The sequence below is a fragment of the Aspergillus eucalypticola genome (assembly GCF_003184535.1).
Source record: "Aspergillus eucalypticola CBS 122712 chromosome Unknown BO83scaffold_1, whole genome shotgun sequence".
Lineage (NCBI taxonomy): Eukaryota > Fungi > Ascomycota > Eurotiomycetes > Eurotiales > Aspergillaceae > Aspergillus > Aspergillus eucalypticola.
In genome coordinates, this window is record NW_020290275.1 from 467,997 (window position 1) to 488,633 (window position 20,637).

The 20,637-nt window shown below is 50.4% G+C and overlaps 7 protein-coding genes across 7 annotated transcripts; 5 read left to right on the forward strand and 2 right to left on the reverse strand.

The window, feature by feature from the left end:
* Positions 1 to 67: 67 nt before the first annotated feature.
* BO83DRAFT_328331 (putative peroxisomal carrier protein) lies at positions 68 to 1,812 on the reverse strand. Its single transcript, XM_025528155.1, has 4 exons — positions 1,350 to 1,812; positions 733 to 1,277; positions 440 to 677; positions 68 to 389 (listed from the first exon to the last, which is right to left on the reverse strand). The coding sequence occupies exons 1-4, from the start codon at positions 1,448 to 1,450 to the stop codon at positions 266 to 268; spliced, it is 1,008 nt and encodes a 335-aa protein (XP_025393181.1). The 5' UTR covers positions 1,451 to 1,812; the 3' UTR covers positions 68 to 265.
* A 195-nt stretch (positions 1,813 to 2,007) lies between these two features.
* Positions 2,008 to 5,237, forward strand: BO83DRAFT_351302 (calpain-like protease PalBory). Its single transcript, XM_025528937.1, has 4 exons — positions 2,008 to 2,360; positions 2,440 to 2,813; positions 2,883 to 3,114; positions 3,171 to 5,237. Exons 1-4 carry the CDS (start codon positions 2,310 to 2,312, stop codon positions 5,085 to 5,087), a joined length of 2,574 nt encoding a protein of 857 aa, XP_025393182.1. The 5' UTR covers positions 2,008 to 2,309; the 3' UTR covers positions 5,088 to 5,237.
* Positions 5,238 to 5,379: 142 nt separating this feature from the next.
* BO83DRAFT_374007 (uncharacterized protein) lies at positions 5,380 to 7,114 on the forward strand. The gene is made up of 4 exons (XM_025530100.1): positions 5,380 to 5,553; positions 5,633 to 5,733; positions 5,811 to 5,938; positions 5,990 to 7,114. The coding sequence occupies exons 1-4, from the start codon at positions 5,451 to 5,453 to the stop codon at positions 6,915 to 6,917; spliced, it is 1,260 nt and encodes a 419-aa protein (XP_025393183.1). The 5' UTR covers positions 5,380 to 5,450; the 3' UTR covers positions 6,918 to 7,114.
* Positions 7,115 to 7,704: 590 nt separating this feature from the next.
* BO83DRAFT_433222 (uncharacterized protein) lies at positions 7,705 to 9,193 on the forward strand (the record flags this gene model as incomplete). The annotated part of the gene is made up of 3 exons (XM_025535663.1): positions 7,705 to 8,063; positions 8,185 to 8,260; positions 8,324 to 9,193. The coding sequence occupies 3 exons, from the start codon at positions 7,705 to 7,707 to the stop codon at positions 9,191 to 9,193; spliced, it is 1,305 nt and encodes a 434-aa protein (XP_025393184.1).
* Positions 9,194 to 12,112: 2,919 nt separating this feature from the next.
* Positions 12,113 to 13,747, forward strand: BO83DRAFT_3538 (NAD-dependent epimerase/dehydratase family protein). The gene is made up of 3 exons (XM_025529067.1): positions 12,113 to 12,284; positions 12,368 to 12,529; positions 12,605 to 13,747. The coding sequence occupies exons 1-3, from the start codon at positions 12,233 to 12,235 to the stop codon at positions 13,513 to 13,515; spliced, it is 1,125 nt and encodes a 374-aa protein (XP_025393185.1). The 5' UTR covers positions 12,113 to 12,232; the 3' UTR covers positions 13,516 to 13,747.
* Positions 13,748 to 15,131: 1,384 nt separating this feature from the next.
* Positions 15,132 to 18,237, reverse strand: BO83DRAFT_384022 (DNA topoisomerase 1; the record flags this gene model as incomplete). The annotated part of the gene is made up of 6 exons (XM_025532573.1): positions 15,132 to 15,266; positions 15,323 to 15,772; positions 15,840 to 16,079; positions 16,130 to 17,704; positions 17,782 to 17,996; positions 18,183 to 18,237. The coding sequence occupies 6 exons, from the start codon at positions 18,235 to 18,237 to the stop codon at positions 15,132 to 15,134; spliced, it is 2,670 nt and encodes an 889-aa protein (XP_025393186.1).
* Positions 18,238 to 19,236: 999 nt separating this feature from the next.
* Positions 19,237 to 20,547, forward strand: BO83DRAFT_422222 (F1F0 ATP synthase subunit gamma; the record flags this gene model as incomplete). The annotated part of the gene is made up of 5 exons (XM_025535028.1): positions 19,237 to 19,292; positions 19,489 to 20,063; positions 20,123 to 20,235; positions 20,368 to 20,402; positions 20,454 to 20,547. 5 exons carry the CDS (start codon positions 19,237 to 19,239, stop codon positions 20,545 to 20,547), a joined length of 873 nt encoding a protein of 290 aa, XP_025393187.1.
* Positions 20,548 to 20,637: the final 90 nt, after the last annotated feature.

Below are 20,637 nucleotides of genomic sequence, written 5' to 3' on the forward strand. Positions count from 1 at the left end.
GTGCACTGGTACCCTCTATGTGGTTTTAGGGTACAGCGTATCCAGTCAATCCCTTGATTCGCAATGCGTAGATCCTTTTGATGCTATTGTATGTTCTAGATATTGAGCTGTTATTATCTATAGACAACTGCAGTAGTATCTTCGGTCATACCAGAAACTGACAAGACAGACGAGATCCCACAACCAGTGCGCCGCAGTGAGAAGAAACAAATTCGTACAAAAAGAGAATAGTAGTTACCGTGCCATAAATCAATCAATCAAACGTCTATTTGAGGGTCGCGGGAAGACTGGTCTTTGCTGTCGATGCAGCGGAGTCCGCCAGCTTCTTGAGCTTCTGCTCTCTGATCTTCCGCAGGTATGCGAAAAGAAGAACGAAAATAAGTTCAACCCTGGTCGCTGTCAGCATGTGATTGCGCCCCTTCATACAGACTAAACCTACCTCTCCTTAGTCATCATCAAAAAGCCTTGTACAAGGAGTCCCTTCATGATCTGGGGTCCAATTCCCTTGAAGAGGGACAGGAGACCCTCATTCTGCACAATATATCGCATGACCTCGCCGAATGTCTTGAAAGGCTTTCCTTCGCGACCCGGAGGTGGGCGAGACTGAAGGCCGACCTTGGCCACAATCAATGGTTGCGTCGCAATAGTAGCTAGCGCCTTGGAGAGAGCGCCGAGAACTGCAAAAGTAATCGGATTAGCTCACGCCATATAGGTGGTGATAGATATACTTACGGAAAGCTTCCCAAGGCTTCAGATTGTTCTTCCCTGGGAAGATGATATCTTTGAGGCGCTGATAGGCGCCGTATGTGATTGCCGGGTTGACTACCAGGATCAAACTAGCTTTGAGTCCTCTCCATAGACCAGTCCAACCATCTTCACTATCAACAATCTCCTTTCCAGTTTCAATCAGGCCCTTCCTCTCGCTCTTGTCTTGTGTCTGTTGCCGTGTGGTGATAACGGCAACGGGAATAGTGAAGATCTGGGCGACCGCGCCCGCCACGGCACCGAGGGAAAGCTCAATGGCAGTTCCAGGAGGTTTAGGAACCTTGTTGGATGCCATGTAGAAGGCCCTCACAACGGTGTACCAGTAGAAATAGGCGAAGTTAGTGGACGCCACACCGATGAGAGAGCCGGCGATTCCGGAGTATAGGCCTTCGATTCCTTCCTTCTCGACAATCTTGGTGATCGCATCTAATGTCGATTTATAGTGAACTGTTTCGGAATTCTCGTCTTTCGAGTCGCTTGTCTTGACTTGTACTTGGAGTTTCGTCTTGACACTGTGCATTGACGCATGTTTATTAGCGGATTCTCCTTTTCGAAGTTTAAAGCGACAGCAGGTACTTGCATACAGATCAAGAGGGTAGACCAAAGCGTTTGCTAGAACTGCACCTGTAGCACCCGCGACGGCACTTCCCCAAGGGGAAAGTGCGGGCTTCGACTGGCCGGCCATTATTGTGACGAGATGAATTAGTTGGTAGATTAAATGGATGAGGTATTTGGCGTAACGTGAAATGCGAGAAGAATATCGACCAGCGTCCCAAGCCGTTTATTGAAACACTCTAACCGAAATGCCAGTATCGGACTTATTACCTGAGAATAATATGGCGGTGCGGAATAATAATTGGCGATATTTCGGAGCGGGGACTCCCAGGAGAGCCTAGCAGCTCACAGGGTGGAATGATCGGAGGGTGACAGGAGAGTGTCTGGGCTGTGCGAAAGAACTCTGGCGACCGCAGTGTTCACAGTTTGAAGCGATCACAGGCGAAGTGGTGTCGAGTGCCTGGTCAGGGACTGGTCAGTGACTGACAAAACCAGAAGCCCGGCAAGCAGCACTATGAGGGCAGGGATACTCCGAACAAGCAAGTCAAGGCAGATGGACCTCGGCGCAGCGATGGCGCGCATGACGAAACGAGCCTCGGTCCGATGGCCGGCCTGTTGATCGTTATCGCTTTGGGTCACCCACTGTTTCCTGCCCACTGCCGTCTCTCCCCACCGACACGCGACGGTTACCAACTCCATACTATCTAGTACCACCATTCACACTTCATCTGCCGACCTTTTCTTTGGTGTTTCATCTTCCTGACTAACCCATCTAAGATTTCCTTATCTTTGGGTTATCTGGAAGTGCACGTTCCCCTTGTCTATTATTGCTTTGGGTCTGGCACATTCCTTAAGGTAGTGGACCTCGGATGTCATCATCGGAGATACTAGGTCCCCTTCGGCATGATCATCAAGTAGTGTATTACTGCCTCACATCTGATAGGTGCTAGCCGAATCTGCAGTAGTTGCAGAGAGGCTGGTTCAGAAGAATGTCTAGACCGAACGCTGCATCTACAAAGTTCTTAGTCAACCAGGCCTTGGTAACTATTTTACTCTTTTCTACTTCCAGCTCGGTGTCGATCACCACCATAGAGGTTCTTCTGACTAACCAGTAGCCAGAAAGCTGAGCGAGATGCATCTAGTGCTACTACTCAAGGCCAGGCCCTTGAGTCTGCTATCGACGCCGCCGAAAATTACATGAAGGCGTTGAGTCTCACCACCGAATCAAAGGATAGACAGGCTCTTGATGCGAAATGTAAGGAATGGCTCACACGGGCAGAAAAGATCAAACAGAACAAGGACTGGCAGGCCGTTGTCCAGATTCAAGAGAAAAGCGGTCTCACGGCGCGATTTCCCAAATCCACACGTAAACTTACCACACGTGAGGAGATTATCTTGCTTGAGAGCGCAAAGCTAAATGGCTTTATCTTTCCTCCATGGAAAAATGCCCCGGGCCCCGAAGATTTCGAAAAGGGAGTTGAAGGGCTTTTTACGTACGTCTATCTAGTCGCTGATGTTGGAGGCATCGTCAAATGTTGTTTCTAGATGCTGACTGGGTCCAGTGACAAGCCAGACCTTCACCTGTCCAAACAGCAAAGGCGCATTCTGGCAGGCTGGGAGCGTCCCTCTGAGCTGTTGTCTAAGCATGCAAACGGCATACATGGCCTGAAATCAAGAATGCCTGTGATGTCGGTTTCAGGCACTACAGATCTCGTCCAAGATATGTTGACCGACTGCTCCGTCGTTGCCAGTCTCTGTGCTGCTACATCAAGGTCGGAGCGAGGTCTAGATAAGGTATGATGTTCTTCAACATGACATTCCTGCGAGGAACATGCTCCTAACAATTACAGCACCATCTTCCCATCGTTTTCCCCTGCGAATACGGGCAGGTAAATCCAATAATTTCCCCTTCAGGAAAATACATATTCCGCTTTTATTTTAATGGATGTTTCAGAAAAGTTGTCATTGATGATCGCTTGCCGGCGTCAAAAACAACAAGATCACTTCATGTTGTTGATCGAAATAATCCTAACTTTCTGTGGCCGGCCTTTGTAGAGAAGGCGTATCTGAAGCTTCGCGGGGGCTATGACTTTCCTGGGAGCAATTCTGGTACAGATTTGTGGGTCTTGACAGGCTGGATTCCCGAACAGGTCTTCCTCCATCAAGATGATGTAACTGCAGAGCAACTCTGGAGGCGGCTATTCAAGCGCTTCCGGCATGGCGATGTGCTACTGACGATAGGTACGGGCAAATTAACCGAGAGGGAGCAGAAAGAACTAGGCTTAGCGAGCGAACATGACTACGCTATCTTGGATATGAGAGAGCAGAGAGATCGTCGCCAAATGCTTGTAAAGAACCCATGGGCAGGTGACGATGTCACCACCGGAGATATCGCAGACAGTTTCGGACTTGGACATACATCTCACACCCCTGCGTCCTCCTTACCTAGGACCTACTGGATGGATTGTGAGAGTGTCCTACAAAACTTTGAGAATCTGTATTTGAACTGGAATCCGGGAATCTTTCGCTATCGGGAAGATATTCACTTTACATGGGACCTTCCAACTGCCAGAGGGGTAGCTGGCTGCTTCGCGAAAAACCCCCAGTTTGCTATTACCTCTGAGATTGGCGGTAATGTCTGGCTACTGCTTGGGAAGCACTTCAGGTCGATTCATCATGATAAGCAAGATCAAGTGCCCCAAGACGATCTGGAACCAGGATTTATTAGCATCTACGTGTTCAATGCAAATGGAAAACGAGTGGCATTAAGTGAAGGAGCCCTTCATCGCGGTCCATACGTTGACTCGCCAAATACTCTCATGAGACTGGAAATGCCTCCAGGCACGACCTACACTGTCGCGGTTTCTGAGCAATCATTACCTGCTGTCAGCCAGAACTTCACATTGTCGGCTCTGTCCGACAATCCCTTGCTCTTGGCGCCTGCCCAGAACCGATACGCTTGCCTGACAAAAACTCAGGGAATGTGGATGCCTTCCACGGCAGGAGGAAACGCCGAATCTGCCCGCTACCCGTTTAATCCTCAGTTCCGACTCGAGGTTCATGACGATACAGATATATCAATTCTGCTGGAACCATCGGAGCCGGAGCTCGCTACGCATGTCAAGTTGTTCTGGTCCAATGGACAGCGTGTGACTAGGGTTCGGAACCGCGATATCATAACCGATAGCGGTGATTACCGGCGTGGCGGGTCTCTTGCGGAAAAGAAGAGACTCGGCGAAGGAGTCTACACGCTCGTCTGCTCAACCTTCGCCCCGGACCAACTTGGGCGGTTTACACTCTGGATTTCGTCGGCATTACCATGCGACGTGAAGCCGCTTGCACCAGAGGCAGCAGGGCGACGAGCAGTCATATCTGATATCGGGGTCTTGACTCCGGGGAAAGATCGGATGCTGGCATCCTTGGAGACCAATCGCTTGACCCGCATCAAGCTGATAGGACGGAGCAGAATGTCTACGATCGGAAATCGCGCCGTTGGCCCATCTCCAATGTTGATGACAGTAGAGCTTGGTCAAGGGCCGTACAAAGAGATACTGGCTACTTCTGAAGATGGGAACCATAGTGATGCGATATCTGGAGTACGAATTGAGGACTTCGATCTGCATCCGGGTCTCGCAGATCAGGGTGGAGCCTGGATAGTCATTGAGAGAATTGGAGGACCTGGGGGACAAGTTGAGGACCACTTTGAAGTCGAAGCTTTGGCCGAGGAGCGGGTGGATATCGGCGAATGGATCGTTGAGGATGCCTGATTCATTGATAGTTCTCTTAACATTGGCGGAGGATTCTTTGCAGGACTGGCATGGGTTAACCGGCGTGGGAACCGGCATGAAGTCTTGCAATATCTAGCTTTGACAATTAGCTACATACTTTGACCAGGAAAATAACATGATCTATTTGGTTGAGGTAATCTTGATTTACATGTTGTGGTAAACAATGTAGTACATAGTAACAACTATGGGCCGAGGCCAAAGTCAGGAACGCTAGGCCGACCCGAGACCAGCTTGGCGCAGTTCCACCTCCAACGTCATCCCCGCCCTGCATCGTGCATCCTCCTCCTGCATCCTGACCGTTGCAGCTCTGACCTCCTGGACGTCAGCGTCCCACCCAAACTCATGGCGAGCAATATCCCCGCTAGTTTGAGATCCGCCGACATTGGGCGATACGCGTTGCGGGCGGCTCAGCTCGAACGCGCGAAGCCCGTTGTTGCCTACTGGTGTAAGTGCCGTTGATTGCGCATGTTGCTGCTCAAAGGGAAGGCCACATGAACCGACTAACGTTCACTTCTCCATTACAGGTAATTTCTGGATCGTGAATCAGATTATCGGACGGGGATTACACACTTCCGACGACGAGGTGAAGCTATACACAACGGACTTGGTGGATAAGTTAGAGCAGGTATGTCGGGCGCAGGACACCCCCGCTACGATGGCGCGCACTTTCCGAAGACTTATACATATCCTATCTGAATTCAGTTCAAGAATGAAAATGTCGATAATGATGCGGTAACCGATGCGGTGGCGGCCAATGCCTACGTGGAGCAGTTCGGATTGGAGGTCCTTGGCCGTGCGGAGGCGACAATGAAAGCCAACAAAGTGACCAAGTGGGTTGTTTTCGTGAATTAATACCCGCACCAAGGCTGACCCGGTGTTAGACAGACGGCCGATACGTTCCAAGCTGCTGCTACGTTCCTCGAACTGTGTCAAATTTGGACCAACCCTCCGGAACCTGAGATCGCCGCGAAGATCAAGTTCTGCAAGTACCATGCGGTGAGGATCATAAAGGCTATCAAGGCGGGAGAGGATCCTAATGCGTCCAACCCGGCGCCTACTGAGGAAGATGAACTCGAAAGTGAACTTAGGGGAATGGAGGCCAAGCAGGACGATCCCGAAGTGCAGGCCATCGTGGGATCGTCAGCCGCACAACCTGGGCAGCCTTCTGTTGAAGAGGTCCCTGATGAGTCTATGCAACCTTCACAATCACCTCTCAGTCTCCCGCAACCTCCAACCACGTTTGCCGATGTTCCAGCTGCTCACTCCGGAGCGGACCCGATGTCTACTTCGAACGAGGAGGGCGATGCGGAGCCAGGCGCACCGCTGAATCTCCCCTCTGCTCCAGAGACTTTCACTTCACCTGCTGCTCCCTCAGTACCCAACCTTCCAGATACACCCGCGGATATTGGTGCAAAGCCTCCGCAAGCTCGTGCTGACTCGTTCCACTCCTTCCCTCCACCGTCATCCATCCCGCCTTCGAGCCCGTCGGCAGCTTCTCACGACGCAAGCTCGTTCTACACCAAACCGACAAGCAGCGTCGCTCCGCCTCCACCTTTTGTACAATCATCCTCTGCCACAGTGCCTGTAGTCCCTCGTCCTACTCCTCAAAGTTTCCCGTCATCCACACCACCTCCACCTGCACCCGCCGCTTCTAGTTCCAGTGGAGTGAACTCTCAGTCACTTGATGACCAAGCCATAGCTCTTGCTCAGAAGCATGCCCGCTGGGCCGTGTCAGCCTTGACATTTGACGATGTTAACACAGCGATCAAAGAGCTAAAGAACTCACTTCGCTATCTCGGCGCGGAATGAAATGATGTGGGACGTGTGCCTGGGATTGACGTATTTGCAAGCTGAGAAGCATAGAAAAAGCATCCAACCTGACTGAGCTATGAATATCAAGACCATCTTATGACAAGAACTCATGCTACTTCAAACCTGATAGTGTACAGTAATGTTGACGTATTAGCTCCTATCCTTTCTTAGTAGTTCCTCTACTACAATATCGCATCTTCGTTCTTCAACTATTACCTCCTGCTTTCTACTTGCCTGTTGTTTCTGATATGTCTTCTACCCAATGTCTTCAGCGTCTTCAGCGTCTATCAACATGGCCCATAAGCCTGCGTGTTCCTGGCCGGGGTCGATAATCAGTTCAGAGTCTAGTCCAACATGGCTCAATTGCCAAACAGGCCTCTCTGCAGCATGATTGACAATGATCGTACTTGTTCTACAACATGCACAGGATCACGTTGTGAGTTCTCTAAGCACTGAATTCCTCTATGTTTACTTCTTCTTCCAATTAAATATCTCTCACTCTCACCTCTGCTTCCCAACAGGCACCAAACCCCTCACATCGCTATAGCGACGAATTTTCACTCACATTCACTTCGCCCCTCAACACCAGATACTATATAAGCATGGCAAGAGCTCGCCTCTTCTTCCCTACCTTCTCCCCCCAATCCTATCCTCCCCGCGTCTTTCTCCCCTCTACCCCTACCTCCAGCATACACACTGACACCTCATGTTTCGTTCTCTCCCAACCAACCCCTTCACGTACCCCCACCGGGACCGTACCCCAGACCCAAGTACGAACGTCATAATGTCTTCTGCCTCAAGCCCTGCCGGCTCCAGCAGTGATGCCGAAACAATGAAAGAGCTCTTAGATCGCGGGGAAGTCAAGCCTTCTTGGCGTGACCAACAGTTTGTTCATTTCCTGGACCTCAAGGAAGAGTACCGCCGAGAGTTCCTTGGTCTGGTGAAGGATCATGTTGAGCAGAGCGGATTCGAATGGACCGAGATCCTCAACTCTAAGGACGAACGAGACAACTGCGCTAAGAGTTTCGTTGAAGAGTATGGTCTGAAGTACTGGGGAACTCCAGCGAACAGAAAGAAGTATCTACAGGAAGAATCCCTGGCCGATGAGAAGACGCTTTGCACTTATCCGGCTCAGAGTGAGGAGTAAGTTTCTCTCTTCTTCTTCAATTACTCAAATCCGTTCTTCGTTCCTTCTTTCGCTCTTTCTTACTTACTTTAACATGGATTGCTCCCGAATGACTTGACTGTACTGATTCTTGTATAGGATCGCTCGAACAATTGCTATTCTGCTACTCAGAAAGGCGAAGAACTATTCCAGACTAAGTCTAGAGAAGGCAAAGGTCTGATATTTTGTTTTCTGTTCGTATTCCATTAAGTACTGACACGTTTTATGGAACGGTCAGCCAACACAGCCGGTCAAATCACCCTTCGAAACAGCTAGTACCAAGAAGAGGAAATCTACTGTCAAGGAGACAGACGAGGACGGCACCGACAAGCCTGTATACAAGGCGCGGACCCGCAGTACCCCAAACACCATTCGACCATTTAAGGCAATCGTCTCTGACTCTGAGCCCGAGGCCAAAATTCTGAACAATACAGCGAAGAAGTTCAAGAAACAGCGCGCTTCTCTAGCTAACCGCTCCAAGGGAACCCCAGAGGTCCAATTGAAAACCCCCAAAGGGAAAGAGAGTATATTTGCTCCGGCCCAGGGAACATTCGTACACCGTGCTGCCCCTAACTACACAAAGGACACCAAATCCCTCACCACAGAGAGCAACAGCAACCACGTTAGCATGACTGCTGCTCCTCAGTATCCTCAGGCGACAGAAGCCAAGAACAACACCAAATCCCCTGTTACAGAAAGCAACAACCAAATCAATATGACTACATCTGAGTATGCAAAGGACACCAAATTCCTCGTCACAGCAAGCAACCAAGTTGGAATGGCTCCCGTGTGGCTGCCATTCACGGATTTCGCTGCTCAGGCCACGGAGTTCCTAGAGCACATGGCGGAACAGTGCAACGTGATGGAGTGGAGCCCCTCAACGCAGCTAAAATGGGATTCCATGCCGCCTCAGGTTTCCGCTGCGTCGGTCAGGTTTGACTGGTCGGACTTTGAGATTCGGGTGCGTCGCGAATGTAATGAGGATCTGCTCATTATGTTGCAGGAATTGGAGAATGCATGGCAGGCTGAAGCGGATGCACAGGATGAAGCTTCCTCCGCCGGAGCGGTCTTTAAGATTAGAGTGATGCTTCATGTTGGGACTTGCTGATTGTACTGCTTCTGCTTCTTCGGTTGGTGTCTATCTGTCTACCCTTTTTACATACTGGGGCTGGGTTGGTTTGCATGTCTTCTGGCTGGACAGGGTCGTTGTTTACAGTTGGGCATAAGTTGAGGAAAAGCTCTTGAATTCACAGTATGGTAACTAGAGCTAGGCTAGGCTTTAGTAAACTTTACAGTCCCTGTCATGTAGAACTTGAATCTAGAACCTGAGTTAAGAGGCCGGTCCAAATCCCGTATAGTGATAGTATCAAACCCCGTGTAGGGCTTGATTGTGGCAACTACTACTCGAAAGTAGAAATGATAAACCGCCTTGCAGTACAGGCTCTAGGCAAAAATAGAGAACTTTTTCTTATCCCGTCGTAAGTACAATTGTGAAATTGGTATGATTTGATCCCACCACTACCTCCGTACTTACTGAATATAACTTACCCACTGGATATAACTTACCCCAGGGTTAGATATTGATTTCAGTGTCACCAGGTGTTTCATGGTATTGGTGGGGATGAATTTTCCGGTAGCATATTGTTTGTCACATGTTTTTGTCCTTTTTAGAGGGCATAGTAGTACGGATAGATTAGTGGCAAGAAAAGAGGGCTTAGTCTGGAAGCGGGTAGGCAACACCGTGCAGAGCATAAGGATGGTGTGGTGACCAGGTTTCGTACTGTGTATAAAGTTCCAGCTACTCCTCTAGTTGCATGAAGTGCACGGCAGTAGTGTAGGATAGCTAAGTCCAGCACGAACCACGGGCTGACGATCGGCCACGGTCCATGGTACAGCAAAGCACATCGCCTGGGGAAAAGGAAAAAGGAAAAGGTCGGAGAATTAACGGCAGGCTTTTGACGTCAATTCCCTTCCTGCCTTAGTTTCATTTTTTTGACTAAAAAAGTAAGTATTTGCAAATGCCGAGGCATCTCCGATCCTTCCTGAAGGATTGGGGGTTTACGTGGACAAGTGTACACCGACTGCATTGTCGGCAATGGCATGTAGAACCATTCGCATCATCGTCAGCATCATTATTGGCGGCGTTGTAACAGATGCCATGCTAGAAACGAAATAGGCCAGCATTGCCGTAGAGCTTGGCTGTCTTGATTCGGTAGGATATGGGGCGAGCCATGATACCCCGTCGAGTAAAAAGATCCATTAGCAGACGAAAGCACGAAGCGCATTTGGAATCGCGCGCCGACTAGACCATCTGTTATCCGTAAAACTTGGAATCAAAGTCAATAGCGTCCGCTTTTACCTTTCCACCATCGGGCTTGTCACTGTCGGGAATAATCGCCGGCAATAAATGGTGGCAGGAAAGTAGTGCTTGGATGCTTCTCTGGAGTCTGGAGGTGACAGTGAGCGGCTTTGGCTTTGGGCCTTTCTTAATCCGCCAGAGTGCGTTGCTGGAAGTCAGATGCCGAAGCTATGCGCAGAAAAAGAAACACTAACTGCGCGACGCACAATAATATTAATGATCTTGGAACGATTCCCCACCAGCCCTGACTCGTAATATGAGACGCAGATCATTTGATTATTCCCTGTAGGTGATCATACACTTGCCTTCGCGCTGCTCCCGTCTGGCCGTGTCGCGATCACTTTTCGGGGATTAGGAATGATACGTTCGCCTTATTGTGGTGGCGAGTGATCGTCTGCTTATTCTGGACCTTTCATGTTCCGAAGGGATTCGCGTCTTCGATTCTTCCTGCAGTCCCCATCTCGTTGTGCGAGCCCCCCTCCCTCTTTGTTCCTCCACCCACCCCCCTAGCCTCTAAGCCTCTTAGGCCTGCTGCTACCCACTTAAGCGGCGGGACTATGATCGGACGGTGTCCCTGAAGAACGGAAAACGTCCCACAACGCGCGCTTGGCAGGGGAGGAGATGAAGAATTAATTTGTCGGCTCTGGTCGGGTCTCCCGAGGACTCTAAATTTCCCACTACTGTACGAGGGATAATCCAGCGGGAACATCCACTGTGTTGGCGAAATTTCTAGACGCAGCGCTAGCGGAGTTCGTTCGGCATACGCTTGGGTTTGTAAGAGAATGAGAGAGACTTTCACTTGTGCTTCCGGTCGTCCAGCGTTATCCGCGGTAATTGTGTTTCTCGGCCTCCGGGAATTCATAGGGTGACGGACGATAATAATGAAAGATGGAGCTTGATTGTAGTTAATGAGGAGTTTGCCAAGGGCTAATGTTGGATTATTGCCATTGGAAGAATAGTGTGTTTGGAGGGGTTATCTGAGGCCAGTTATAGTCAGTAAGTGCAATGCATTCGCCATCTGGGCATCCTCGATGAGTTCTAGATTTTCTCTTTGAGGGTTGGAAGACCATTCTAGCCGTCAGACGAGAGAAGTGAGATTGAGTATCAGCAACAAGAACATCACTATTTCCGACTGTTGTCGAAAGAGGGCAGCTGTCTCAGTCGGGGACGATAGTGAACAGGGTAGTGCAGCCATGGTCAAGCCATGACAGTCTTAAGGGTATGACTATGAATTATTAGCTCGTTTCTTTATCTATCTAGCTTTGAGTTGAGTGTATGACGAGATTCCTGAAGGAGGAGGAGGAGAAGTGGACTGAAACTGGGCCTGGGACTGAAGTTGATCTGAGCGAGAGCAGGTGATTCTGATAAATGGTCTTTAATCCCGGAAAAGGATCATCCTGTGCTCCTCCTGCTCCTCCTCCTCTTTCTCCTCCTCTTCTTCTTACGTTCTTCCCATTCTTCCTTCCGCTTCCTCCTTTTCTTCCTCCCCTTCAAACACCCCCTGTGGATTTCACCTCAAACCTTTCGGTGACTTCTTGCCGTCGGTAAAACACTACATCGGATTAACTGCCATCGAGCTCCTTTTTTTGTCCCTTACTTGGTGATCCTCTCTCTGTTTCCCCTCCCCCTTTTCCTCCCCGCATTCTTCGATTTTGTTCGCGCTCGGGTGCGGGGTGTCAACACAGCCAGCAATCCACAGATCGCATCGAGGCTACTTGAAGAGAAAAGTACCACAGAGTGGTCCTATCTTGGTTTCAAACCTCCTTACTCTATCATTCTCCTCCCACAATGGCCGACGAACAGACCAAAAAGCCGGCCGTCCTGATCGTTGGTGGTTTAGGTATGCACCCCTCTTCCCCTCTCTCTCTTCTCCCGATATCCAGATTATCCTAGCTAACATACGCATTTCTATCTATCTTATAGGATTTATCGGTCGCCATCTCGCTCTTTACCTGCATGAAAATAACTTGGCCTCGGAAGTCCGACTAGTTGACAAAGTCCTGCCTCAGCTGGCCTGGTTGGCCCCTGAGTTCCAGGAAGCTTGCTCAAAAGATAAATTCGTCCAGGCGGATGCCAGCCGCGAACGTGAGTGCAATACAACTTTTCTATGTCATATGCGACCAGGACAATAGTCTTACTGACCTGCGCCTCGAAACTCAGAGCACTTCCCTCGTATCTTTGACCGTGCCAATGGCGAACAATTTGATTATGTGATCAACTGTGGAGGTGAAACCAGGCATTCGCAACCCGATGACGTCTACGAAGTCCGCAGCTACGCCCTCACAGTCGCCTTGGGTCGCGAAGTCGCCCGCCGAGGTATCCGCTCTTTCGTCGAGTGCTCAACCGCTCACGTCTACAAAGGCGGTTCGAGTCCGCGTAAGGAAGATGATAAACTGCAGCCGTGGCACAAGCTGGCCAAGTGGAAGATGAAGGCCAGCGAGGAGCTGCAAAAAATCCCCGGTCTCAACTATTGCTTGCTTCGTCTGCCCCACGTCTACGGAGAATACGACTCGGGCTACTTCGCGATGGGAATATGCCTTGCTCGCGTTCACCTGGAGCTCGAGAAGGATTTGGAGCTTCTTTACACTAAGGATCTGAAGATCAACACCGTATATGTCAGGGACGCAGCCAGCGCCTTGTGGAAAGCGGCTGAGTGGAGAGCAAACGCTCCCACGGACGGTTCAGCGCCCCTTGCATTCAACGTGGTCGACCACGGCGATACTCGCCAGGAAGATATCGCAAGGGCCCTGACTGAAGTTTTCAAGCTCAAGTGTGACTTCTTGGGCTCTTTAGCCTCCCAATTCGCGAAGCTGAACCTTGATGATGTTGTGGATGACATGAACGAGGAATGCTTACAGGGATGGGCTGACTTGCTCGAAGAGAAGAAGATCGAACGGCCCGGACCCATTGGCCCATTCCTGGAAAAGGATGTACTGAAGGACCAAGACATGTGTCTGGATGGGACGCTATTCGAGACGACCACTGGATGGAAGCCATCCCGAGAGCGCTTCGACGCCGATGCCGTACGAGACATGGTTGAAAGTTACAAGCGAATGGGCTGGTGGCCATAGACGACCCCACACGTGATATTCCTGTTTTCATGTTCTCGACCCGGCCTTCTACACGAGCATAACAGCGAGGTTGATGACGCATATGAGAGCTATTCCTACTCCCACCGTGCATGACCACGCATTGCCCTCTCAGAACACACCAATTCGACCTTATCCTCGGGCAAAAAGCACATAGACCTGTCGCATCCGCATCCATCCACTCATCTCAAGTTCGCATGTTGTATACCACGGACCGTTCCTGCATGTAATCTGTAATATTCTGTTTGGGTCTCTGGGTTTCCGTTCTTGAGCAACTGGTATGTTCTATATCCTTCTTGCATTTATACATTCTTCTGTCACTGGCTGGGGCTGGATGGTGTGCCCTTTTGATTATGAACATCATGCACATCTTAGACTACTTATATCTTTCTTCTTTTATCTGTTGCACTACATACACTACGGATAGGTTGAGCCTTGTCCTTGAATGTTAACCTCAGGCTGTCATCCCTCATGGCCGCCTTTCACCATTATCTACATAATGAGGTTGTCTCAACCTGCGTACTTTGGATGCATGCCCAACCACTCCCCTCTCACCCTTTACTCTGATGTATTGCCTGAACCCTTCATATTCTCTTCACTCTCCACTTCCACGATGCATGACAGAACTCTTGAGGTCAGCTATAAGTGTGGGATGCCGATCGCTAGCGCTCAGAACCCTTCTATCTTGAAAATTTAGCGCCCAGAAACTGGAATATAGCGTCATCATATATTTACTCCGTGCCATATCCTTGTTGCATCACATGATTTGCAACAGGCCGCTTTAGTAGCATGGTAACTATATAATAGCAGCTTTGATCTAGGCTAAGTTTGTTCGCCAACTATTATTATACTGGCTAGCTCCGGACGAACCTATAAACACTGCCACTGCAGCACACAAACATGAACGATCTGATACTACTATGATTTTGAAGAAGTTTAAAAGCAAGCTAAGAATTACACTTAACATGACGCGGTTTCGTCGTCAAATTTTATAGACGATTGCTAATGAGCACTAAGCTATCAAGCTAGTTACATAGACTCGTGATTTCATGTTACCTCTAGTATAACGTTCAGATGCCTTGTGTAATTCTGTATATATTGATAATATGTTGATAGATGTATCGAGTTTCCCGGATGTATAACTCTTTTTCTTTTTCTTTGTTCTTATCTTCATCTGCAGGGTCAATGGAGGGCTAAAACTTGAAACGAAAGGGGAGAAATGTCCAAGACATAGCGAGAACCAAGACCAGAGGTGGGCAAGCAAACTGGTGATGCTGAAGATAAGCCCTCTTGCATGTTCATCATAATGAATCGAGACAGTAAATTGAAGCGGGGTGTACAGCGACAAGAAGGCAGGGGTGGCTTTTGGGAGAGAGATGTGGCGAGCAAAGAAGAAAAAGAGAGAAAAGTAGGAGAAAGAACAATAATATAAGGCTCCAAAAATGCATTATGCGTAAGACAATCCGTTTTACCACCGGTGTAGGCAAAGAATATAATAAAGGAAAATAGAACAAGGAAACACTCTGCATCCGGAGTCAGGCTCAATGGATCGAGCGGGGAGGATTCGCGAAATTAAGATGCGACGCGGTCGAGGGAATCTAGAATTCCCAATCCTCTTCGACCGACTTGATGGCCCATTCGAACTTCTCCCGGAGGGACTTGGAGAAGAACTTCTCAATAGGAACATCGAACTTCTTGCTGAAAACTACAGTGAGACGAGGGTCGATGTAATTCTATGTGGTGTTAGTCGATCAAGAAACATCAACCAAAGCAAGGGACAGAAACTTACGATCTTCGAGGTTCCTAGGGCGACCTCCTTGTTCTCTTCCTTATCCTGAGCTTGAAGCTCCATCGTTTCAATGCGCTGCTCGAGCTTGGTGATCGCTGCCTCGAGCTTATCAACCGTCGGAGACTTGCCTTCGGCTTCCACCTTTCCGGTTTTGTTCTCCTTGTTAAATTTCTTCTCCATATCTTTTGCTGCCTGGAGACGGCTCTCCAGCTCAGTGGCCTTCATTTCCTTCTCGCCTTCTGCAGCGAGCTTCTCATTGTCCTTTTCGAACTTCTTCTGGATTTTCTGGCGCTGCTCTTCCACAAGGTAGGTCTGGTGCTCCTTCACCCATTCCATGTCCATGTCTTCGTCCATCTCGAAGTACTTGGCGCCTCTCTTCTTCTTCAAACTAGGCTCGAGATCGAGCATCTGTTGCTTCAGACGCCATCTTTGGTACCGTAGTCCCTTGATCTAAAGATATTGCGAATAAGTATTAGCAATGCGCCCCAACTATAGTGTTCACCACTGGTCAACATACCCTTTCACTCATCTTCTCCATCTGATTGGCATGGGATGCAGCGACAGTTCGCTTATGGTTACACAGAATGGCGACCCTGCGGTTGGCGTCATTGTACGCCTTCACCTTCTCTGCAATATTACCCGTCGCCTTCATGTCCTTCAGCAGCGTGGACATAGTGTGGGAAGCGTTGTAGGTACGGAACACCTTTGCAGTCAATCCTTGCATGTAGGTTGACAAGTGTTTGTTGAGAGCGGAGGTCTACGTGCGTCCATTAGCGGTGCAATCCAAGAGCCAGTCGGAGTACATACCGTCAGTCTATCGAAGATTTCGTCGCCCTCCTTCTTGGGCGCTTTCTTGAAGATCTTCAAGTTCTTGAAAACCTGGGTGTCGACCTCGACTTCATCATAGAAGCGGATGCTGTCCTTACCTAAGAAATCAAAGACAACCTTGTTTGGAGGCTTGAGAGTAACGTTCTCATATTTGAGAGAGCAGCATCCCACAGTTTCAGCTTCGTCTTCACCCTTCTCGTTACCAGCACGAAGAGCAAACTGGTCAATAAGGTATACTGCCGTCGCCTTTTGCCGCTCGACCATTAGCTCGTGCTTGAGGTTCTTCTGATAATCTTTGCGGATCCGATCAATGTGATGCTTCAATTCACGAGCCTTCTCGAACTTCTTGTAATCACTCTGACCCTTCACATCAGAATTGGCCGCAAGCATCACATACTTGTAGTTGCCATTGATGTTTTCCTGCCACATTGCAAGCCAGGTGCCTTCTTGATCGTGCTTAACCTCTTTCCACTTGTGGCCCTCCGGAGGAGGCGGAACAGGCGCATCCTTGCCAATATTGATGGTGATCTGTTCCGGCTGCACACGAGACTTCACACGGCCAGTTTTAGGATGCTCACCACGTCCACGGAAGAGAGCTGGCGGTTCCACTCGGAAGTTGCCCACTTTCTGCTTCCGTCCGTCCCACATACAATACATGTAAGGGGCCTCTTGAGCGTCCTTTTCAGCCTTCAAACGCTTCTTCTCAGCCGGTGGCAAAGCCTTTTTCTCTTGACGTTGATTGTCGTAGTAGGCAAAGATTGGCTGAAAGTCGCACTTGTGAAAATCTTTGATGTCCACTTTGTTGCCCTTGGAATCCTTTGCGCCACCAGTTTTTTTAAGGATATCTCGGAAATCCATGAAGAAGTTCTTCTGGAAGGTGGGGTTCTCAACATGCTGAGTCGCATTGAGCATGCCGCCGAAGAAGCCAGCCACCTCTTCAGCATCAGGATGAAGAGTGACGGGGACGCCATCATACTTCATCTTGACGTTCTTGGGAAGTGGCTCGTACGGAGGAGGGAAAACCACGCCGTTATGTTCGAGGGTCGTCCACTTGATCGTGCCATCACCCTTGGTCGGGTCTTCCCACCATCTGTACTCTTCTTCCTCGGCGTCTTCAGCCTCCTCGCTTTCTTCCTTTTTGACAGGGGTCGACTTGGCGCTAGAAGCAGCCCGCTTCACATGCGAAGGCAACGCAGCCTTCTCACTGGCCTTGGTTGGCTTTGCCGTCTTCTTGACGGTCGAAGGCTTCACGTCCTCGGGCTCTTTTTTCACGCCATTGGCCTGTCTCTTGGTTGCTGTGGCCTTCGTAGTCTTCGGGGGGGCTTGCTTGCGGGTCGCTTTCGCATCCTTCTCTGCCTTCTGCTGTATCTTCTTCTTCTGAGAGGCGAGTTTTCTTTCGATAGGCACATCGGAATCGGATTCTTCACCTATAGCCGTTTCCGACGCCTTGGGAAGCTTTCTTCCATTGAGCGCCAGAGGTACGTCATCGTCCGTTTCGGGGTCCTCGTGCTTCACGGAGGTGCGGCGTCGCTTGCTCTGTCGACTGGTCAGCCGCTGGAACGAACAGCGACAGCAATAGCGTCGCGAGAGTAGGGGGAACGAAGGAACTGGCGTGGAGGTAATCGGCGTACCAAAGGTTGATCATCCTCACTGCTCTCAGGTTCGGCGTAAGACTTTCTCTGACCGACGCTTGAGCGCGACTTCCGCTTGGGAACGGCGGCAGCGTCGGCATCGGCCATGTCCACATCGTTTTCGGCCTGAACGGGACCAAAGCGGATGGATACGCCTGGATCAACATGGCCATTTGTCTCCGTCGCGTCGCGCATTTTTGAGTCCGTGTGGGAACCTTAAAAAAACAAGAGGAAGTGTAAGACTTATCGCATTCATGAGGGATCAAAGAGATCAATGCGCAAAAAGAGGTGATTGAGTCGCGAAAGTGACCCCAAACAAAGGGAAGTGATGGGTAACTGAGGCGTGAAAGAGAGGCGGAAAAGGGTCATGTGAGAGCAAAGAGAGGAAAAGTGACACTCACTGGTACGGCGACCGTTTGCCTTAACAAGAGGGGTATCGTCTTCCGAAGAGCTCATGGTTGCCAGGCGATTGATGGAAAAAGCGCGTGGGCCCAAGGAGCGAGTAGACAGGCAAAACCGGGGTGGGAGAGCGCAGGGGCGCGCGCGAGAGAGGGCGAGTCTGCGGATCGGAGCGTGCGTTTGAAGGAGTGATGAAAGCAACGGCAGCCTGGCCAATGGGAAGGCTGATGGCAACGAGAAAGCGTCTACTAAAAGGGAGAGACAGACATAGACCGAATAGGGAAAGACGGAAGGAAAACGAGGAACCGGAGAGGGGAGGGTGGAAAGAGACTCGAGCGGGAGGAGCGGAGAGGAGAAGAAGCTGAAGGGGGGAGAGGGGAAGGAGAGAGAAAAGAGACAGCAGAGCCAAAGATGACAAGAGGGAAAAGGAAAGGGAAGGGAAGAGAGGAGAGAGAGAGAGAGAGAGGAAAGAGAGGAAGAAGAGAAGGAATGGAATGGAAAACGAGGCCGTCTTTTGGGGCCTGAGGCGATCTTCACGTTTCTCCGGACCGTCAGCCACTCGCCGTGCGAGGAGGCTGGCAGCCTGAGGTGCCAAGGCTGCCGGGTCTGGAAGTTTGTATGGAAATTATGACGACTCCATTTCAATTCCGGGCACGGCGCTTCGGTGCCTGCATGCCTGAGTGGCGCCGCTGACTCAGCCGACGTAAGCCTGCGCGCAGCCAGGTCACCTGATATGCCCGGTAACTCGAGAGCTGCCCGTTTAGGATTAGTGCCGTGCACGCCCGGTCGGGCTGCACGGATGGTCGCTGTGGACACCCGGACACCCGGACCACCAGCCATTTCACCACCAGACTACCCGTTTGGGTCTAGCGCGGTTGGGTCCCGTGCTGCCGGCTGTCGGAAGAACAGAAACAGGAGTCCAACTTCAACCACCGACTTCTCAACCGCCAGCCTACGAGGATTCCTCTACCCTCTCCCTCCTCCCCCCTCTCCCCACACTATCCCCTCTACGATTGTTTATCGTTGGTCTTTTCGACCGTACGGCTTCTTTGCAATATGTTCTCCCGTGCTGTTCGTCCGGCTGTGAGGGCTGGTAGCATTGCGGTCTCCCGGTAAGTTCTTCTTCTCTTCCGGAATGTCCACAACACCCGCCCGTCCGTCGCCTTTTCGTTTCGCTCCCACACCCCAGCTAGGCTGTCCCAGCTGGCTCCCACCCCCCAAACCACCAGTCCTTTAACCTTCAGGAAAACGAGGAGATGGAGCTACAAGCAGACCAACCGAGTGGCTCAATGGCTGATTTTTTCGAAGCACTGCTCCTCCCAATGCCGCCAACTTCGCGACTCTGCGTGAAATCGAGGGCCGTCTCAAGTCCATCAAGAACATCGAGAAGATCACCAACACCATGAAGGTCATCGCCTCCACCCGTCTTACTCGCGCCCAGAAGGCCATGGAGGACTCTCGCACCTACGGTCAGACCTCCAACACCGTTTTCGAGAACGCCGAGACCAAGCCTCTCGAGGACAAGAAGACTCTGCTCGTCGTCGCCAGCTCCGACAAGGGTCTTTGCGGTGGTATCCACTCCGGTCTCAGCAAGGCTACTCGTCGCATGCTCCAGCAGCACCCCGATGCCGACATCGTCGTCCTCGGTGAGAAGGCCAAGGCTCAGCTGTCTCGTACCAACCCCAACGCCATCGTCCTGAGCTTCGCCAACGTCTGCAAGGACATCCCCACCTTCAACGACGCTCAGTCCATTGCCGACCAGATCTCTCAGCTGCCCACCGACTACGCCAGCATCAAGATCATCTACAACCAGTTCATCAACGCCCAGTCCTACGAGGCCGGTTCCGTTGAGGCTTACTCTGAGGAGGCTATCACCCAGTCTCGTGAGTTATATCAGATGTAATGTGTTTTGCGCGTATCGGGACTGAACTCTCTGCTCTAGCCAACCTCTCTGCTTTCGAGACTGATGACCAGACTCTGGCCCACCTCCGTGAATACGCCCTTGCCAACAACCTCTTCTGGGCTATGGCTGAGGGTCACGCTTGCGAAATCTCCGTAAGTTTTTCCGCTTAAAATAACCTTTGATTTGGAATAACACGCTAATGTGATTACAGGCTCGTCGTAACGCCATGGAGGCAAGTATCATGCAGATGTTCGAAATTAACCCAGACTAACCATGCTCTACAGAACGCCTCCAAGAACGCTGGTGAGATGATCAACAAGTAAGTCTCAAAGTTCACCCGATTTCACTGATAAAGGCTAATACCATGCAGGTTCCAGATCTTGTACAACCGTCAGCGTCAAGCCGCCATTACCGGTGAACTGGTTGAGATTATCACTGGTGCCACCGCCAGTGCGGACATGTAAAAGCTTCCATGAAGCTTGTGTGGGGAGGAGTCGCCATGTGTGTAGACTTACTCATAAATACCTAGATGCTTGTCAGCCTGTAAAATCTAT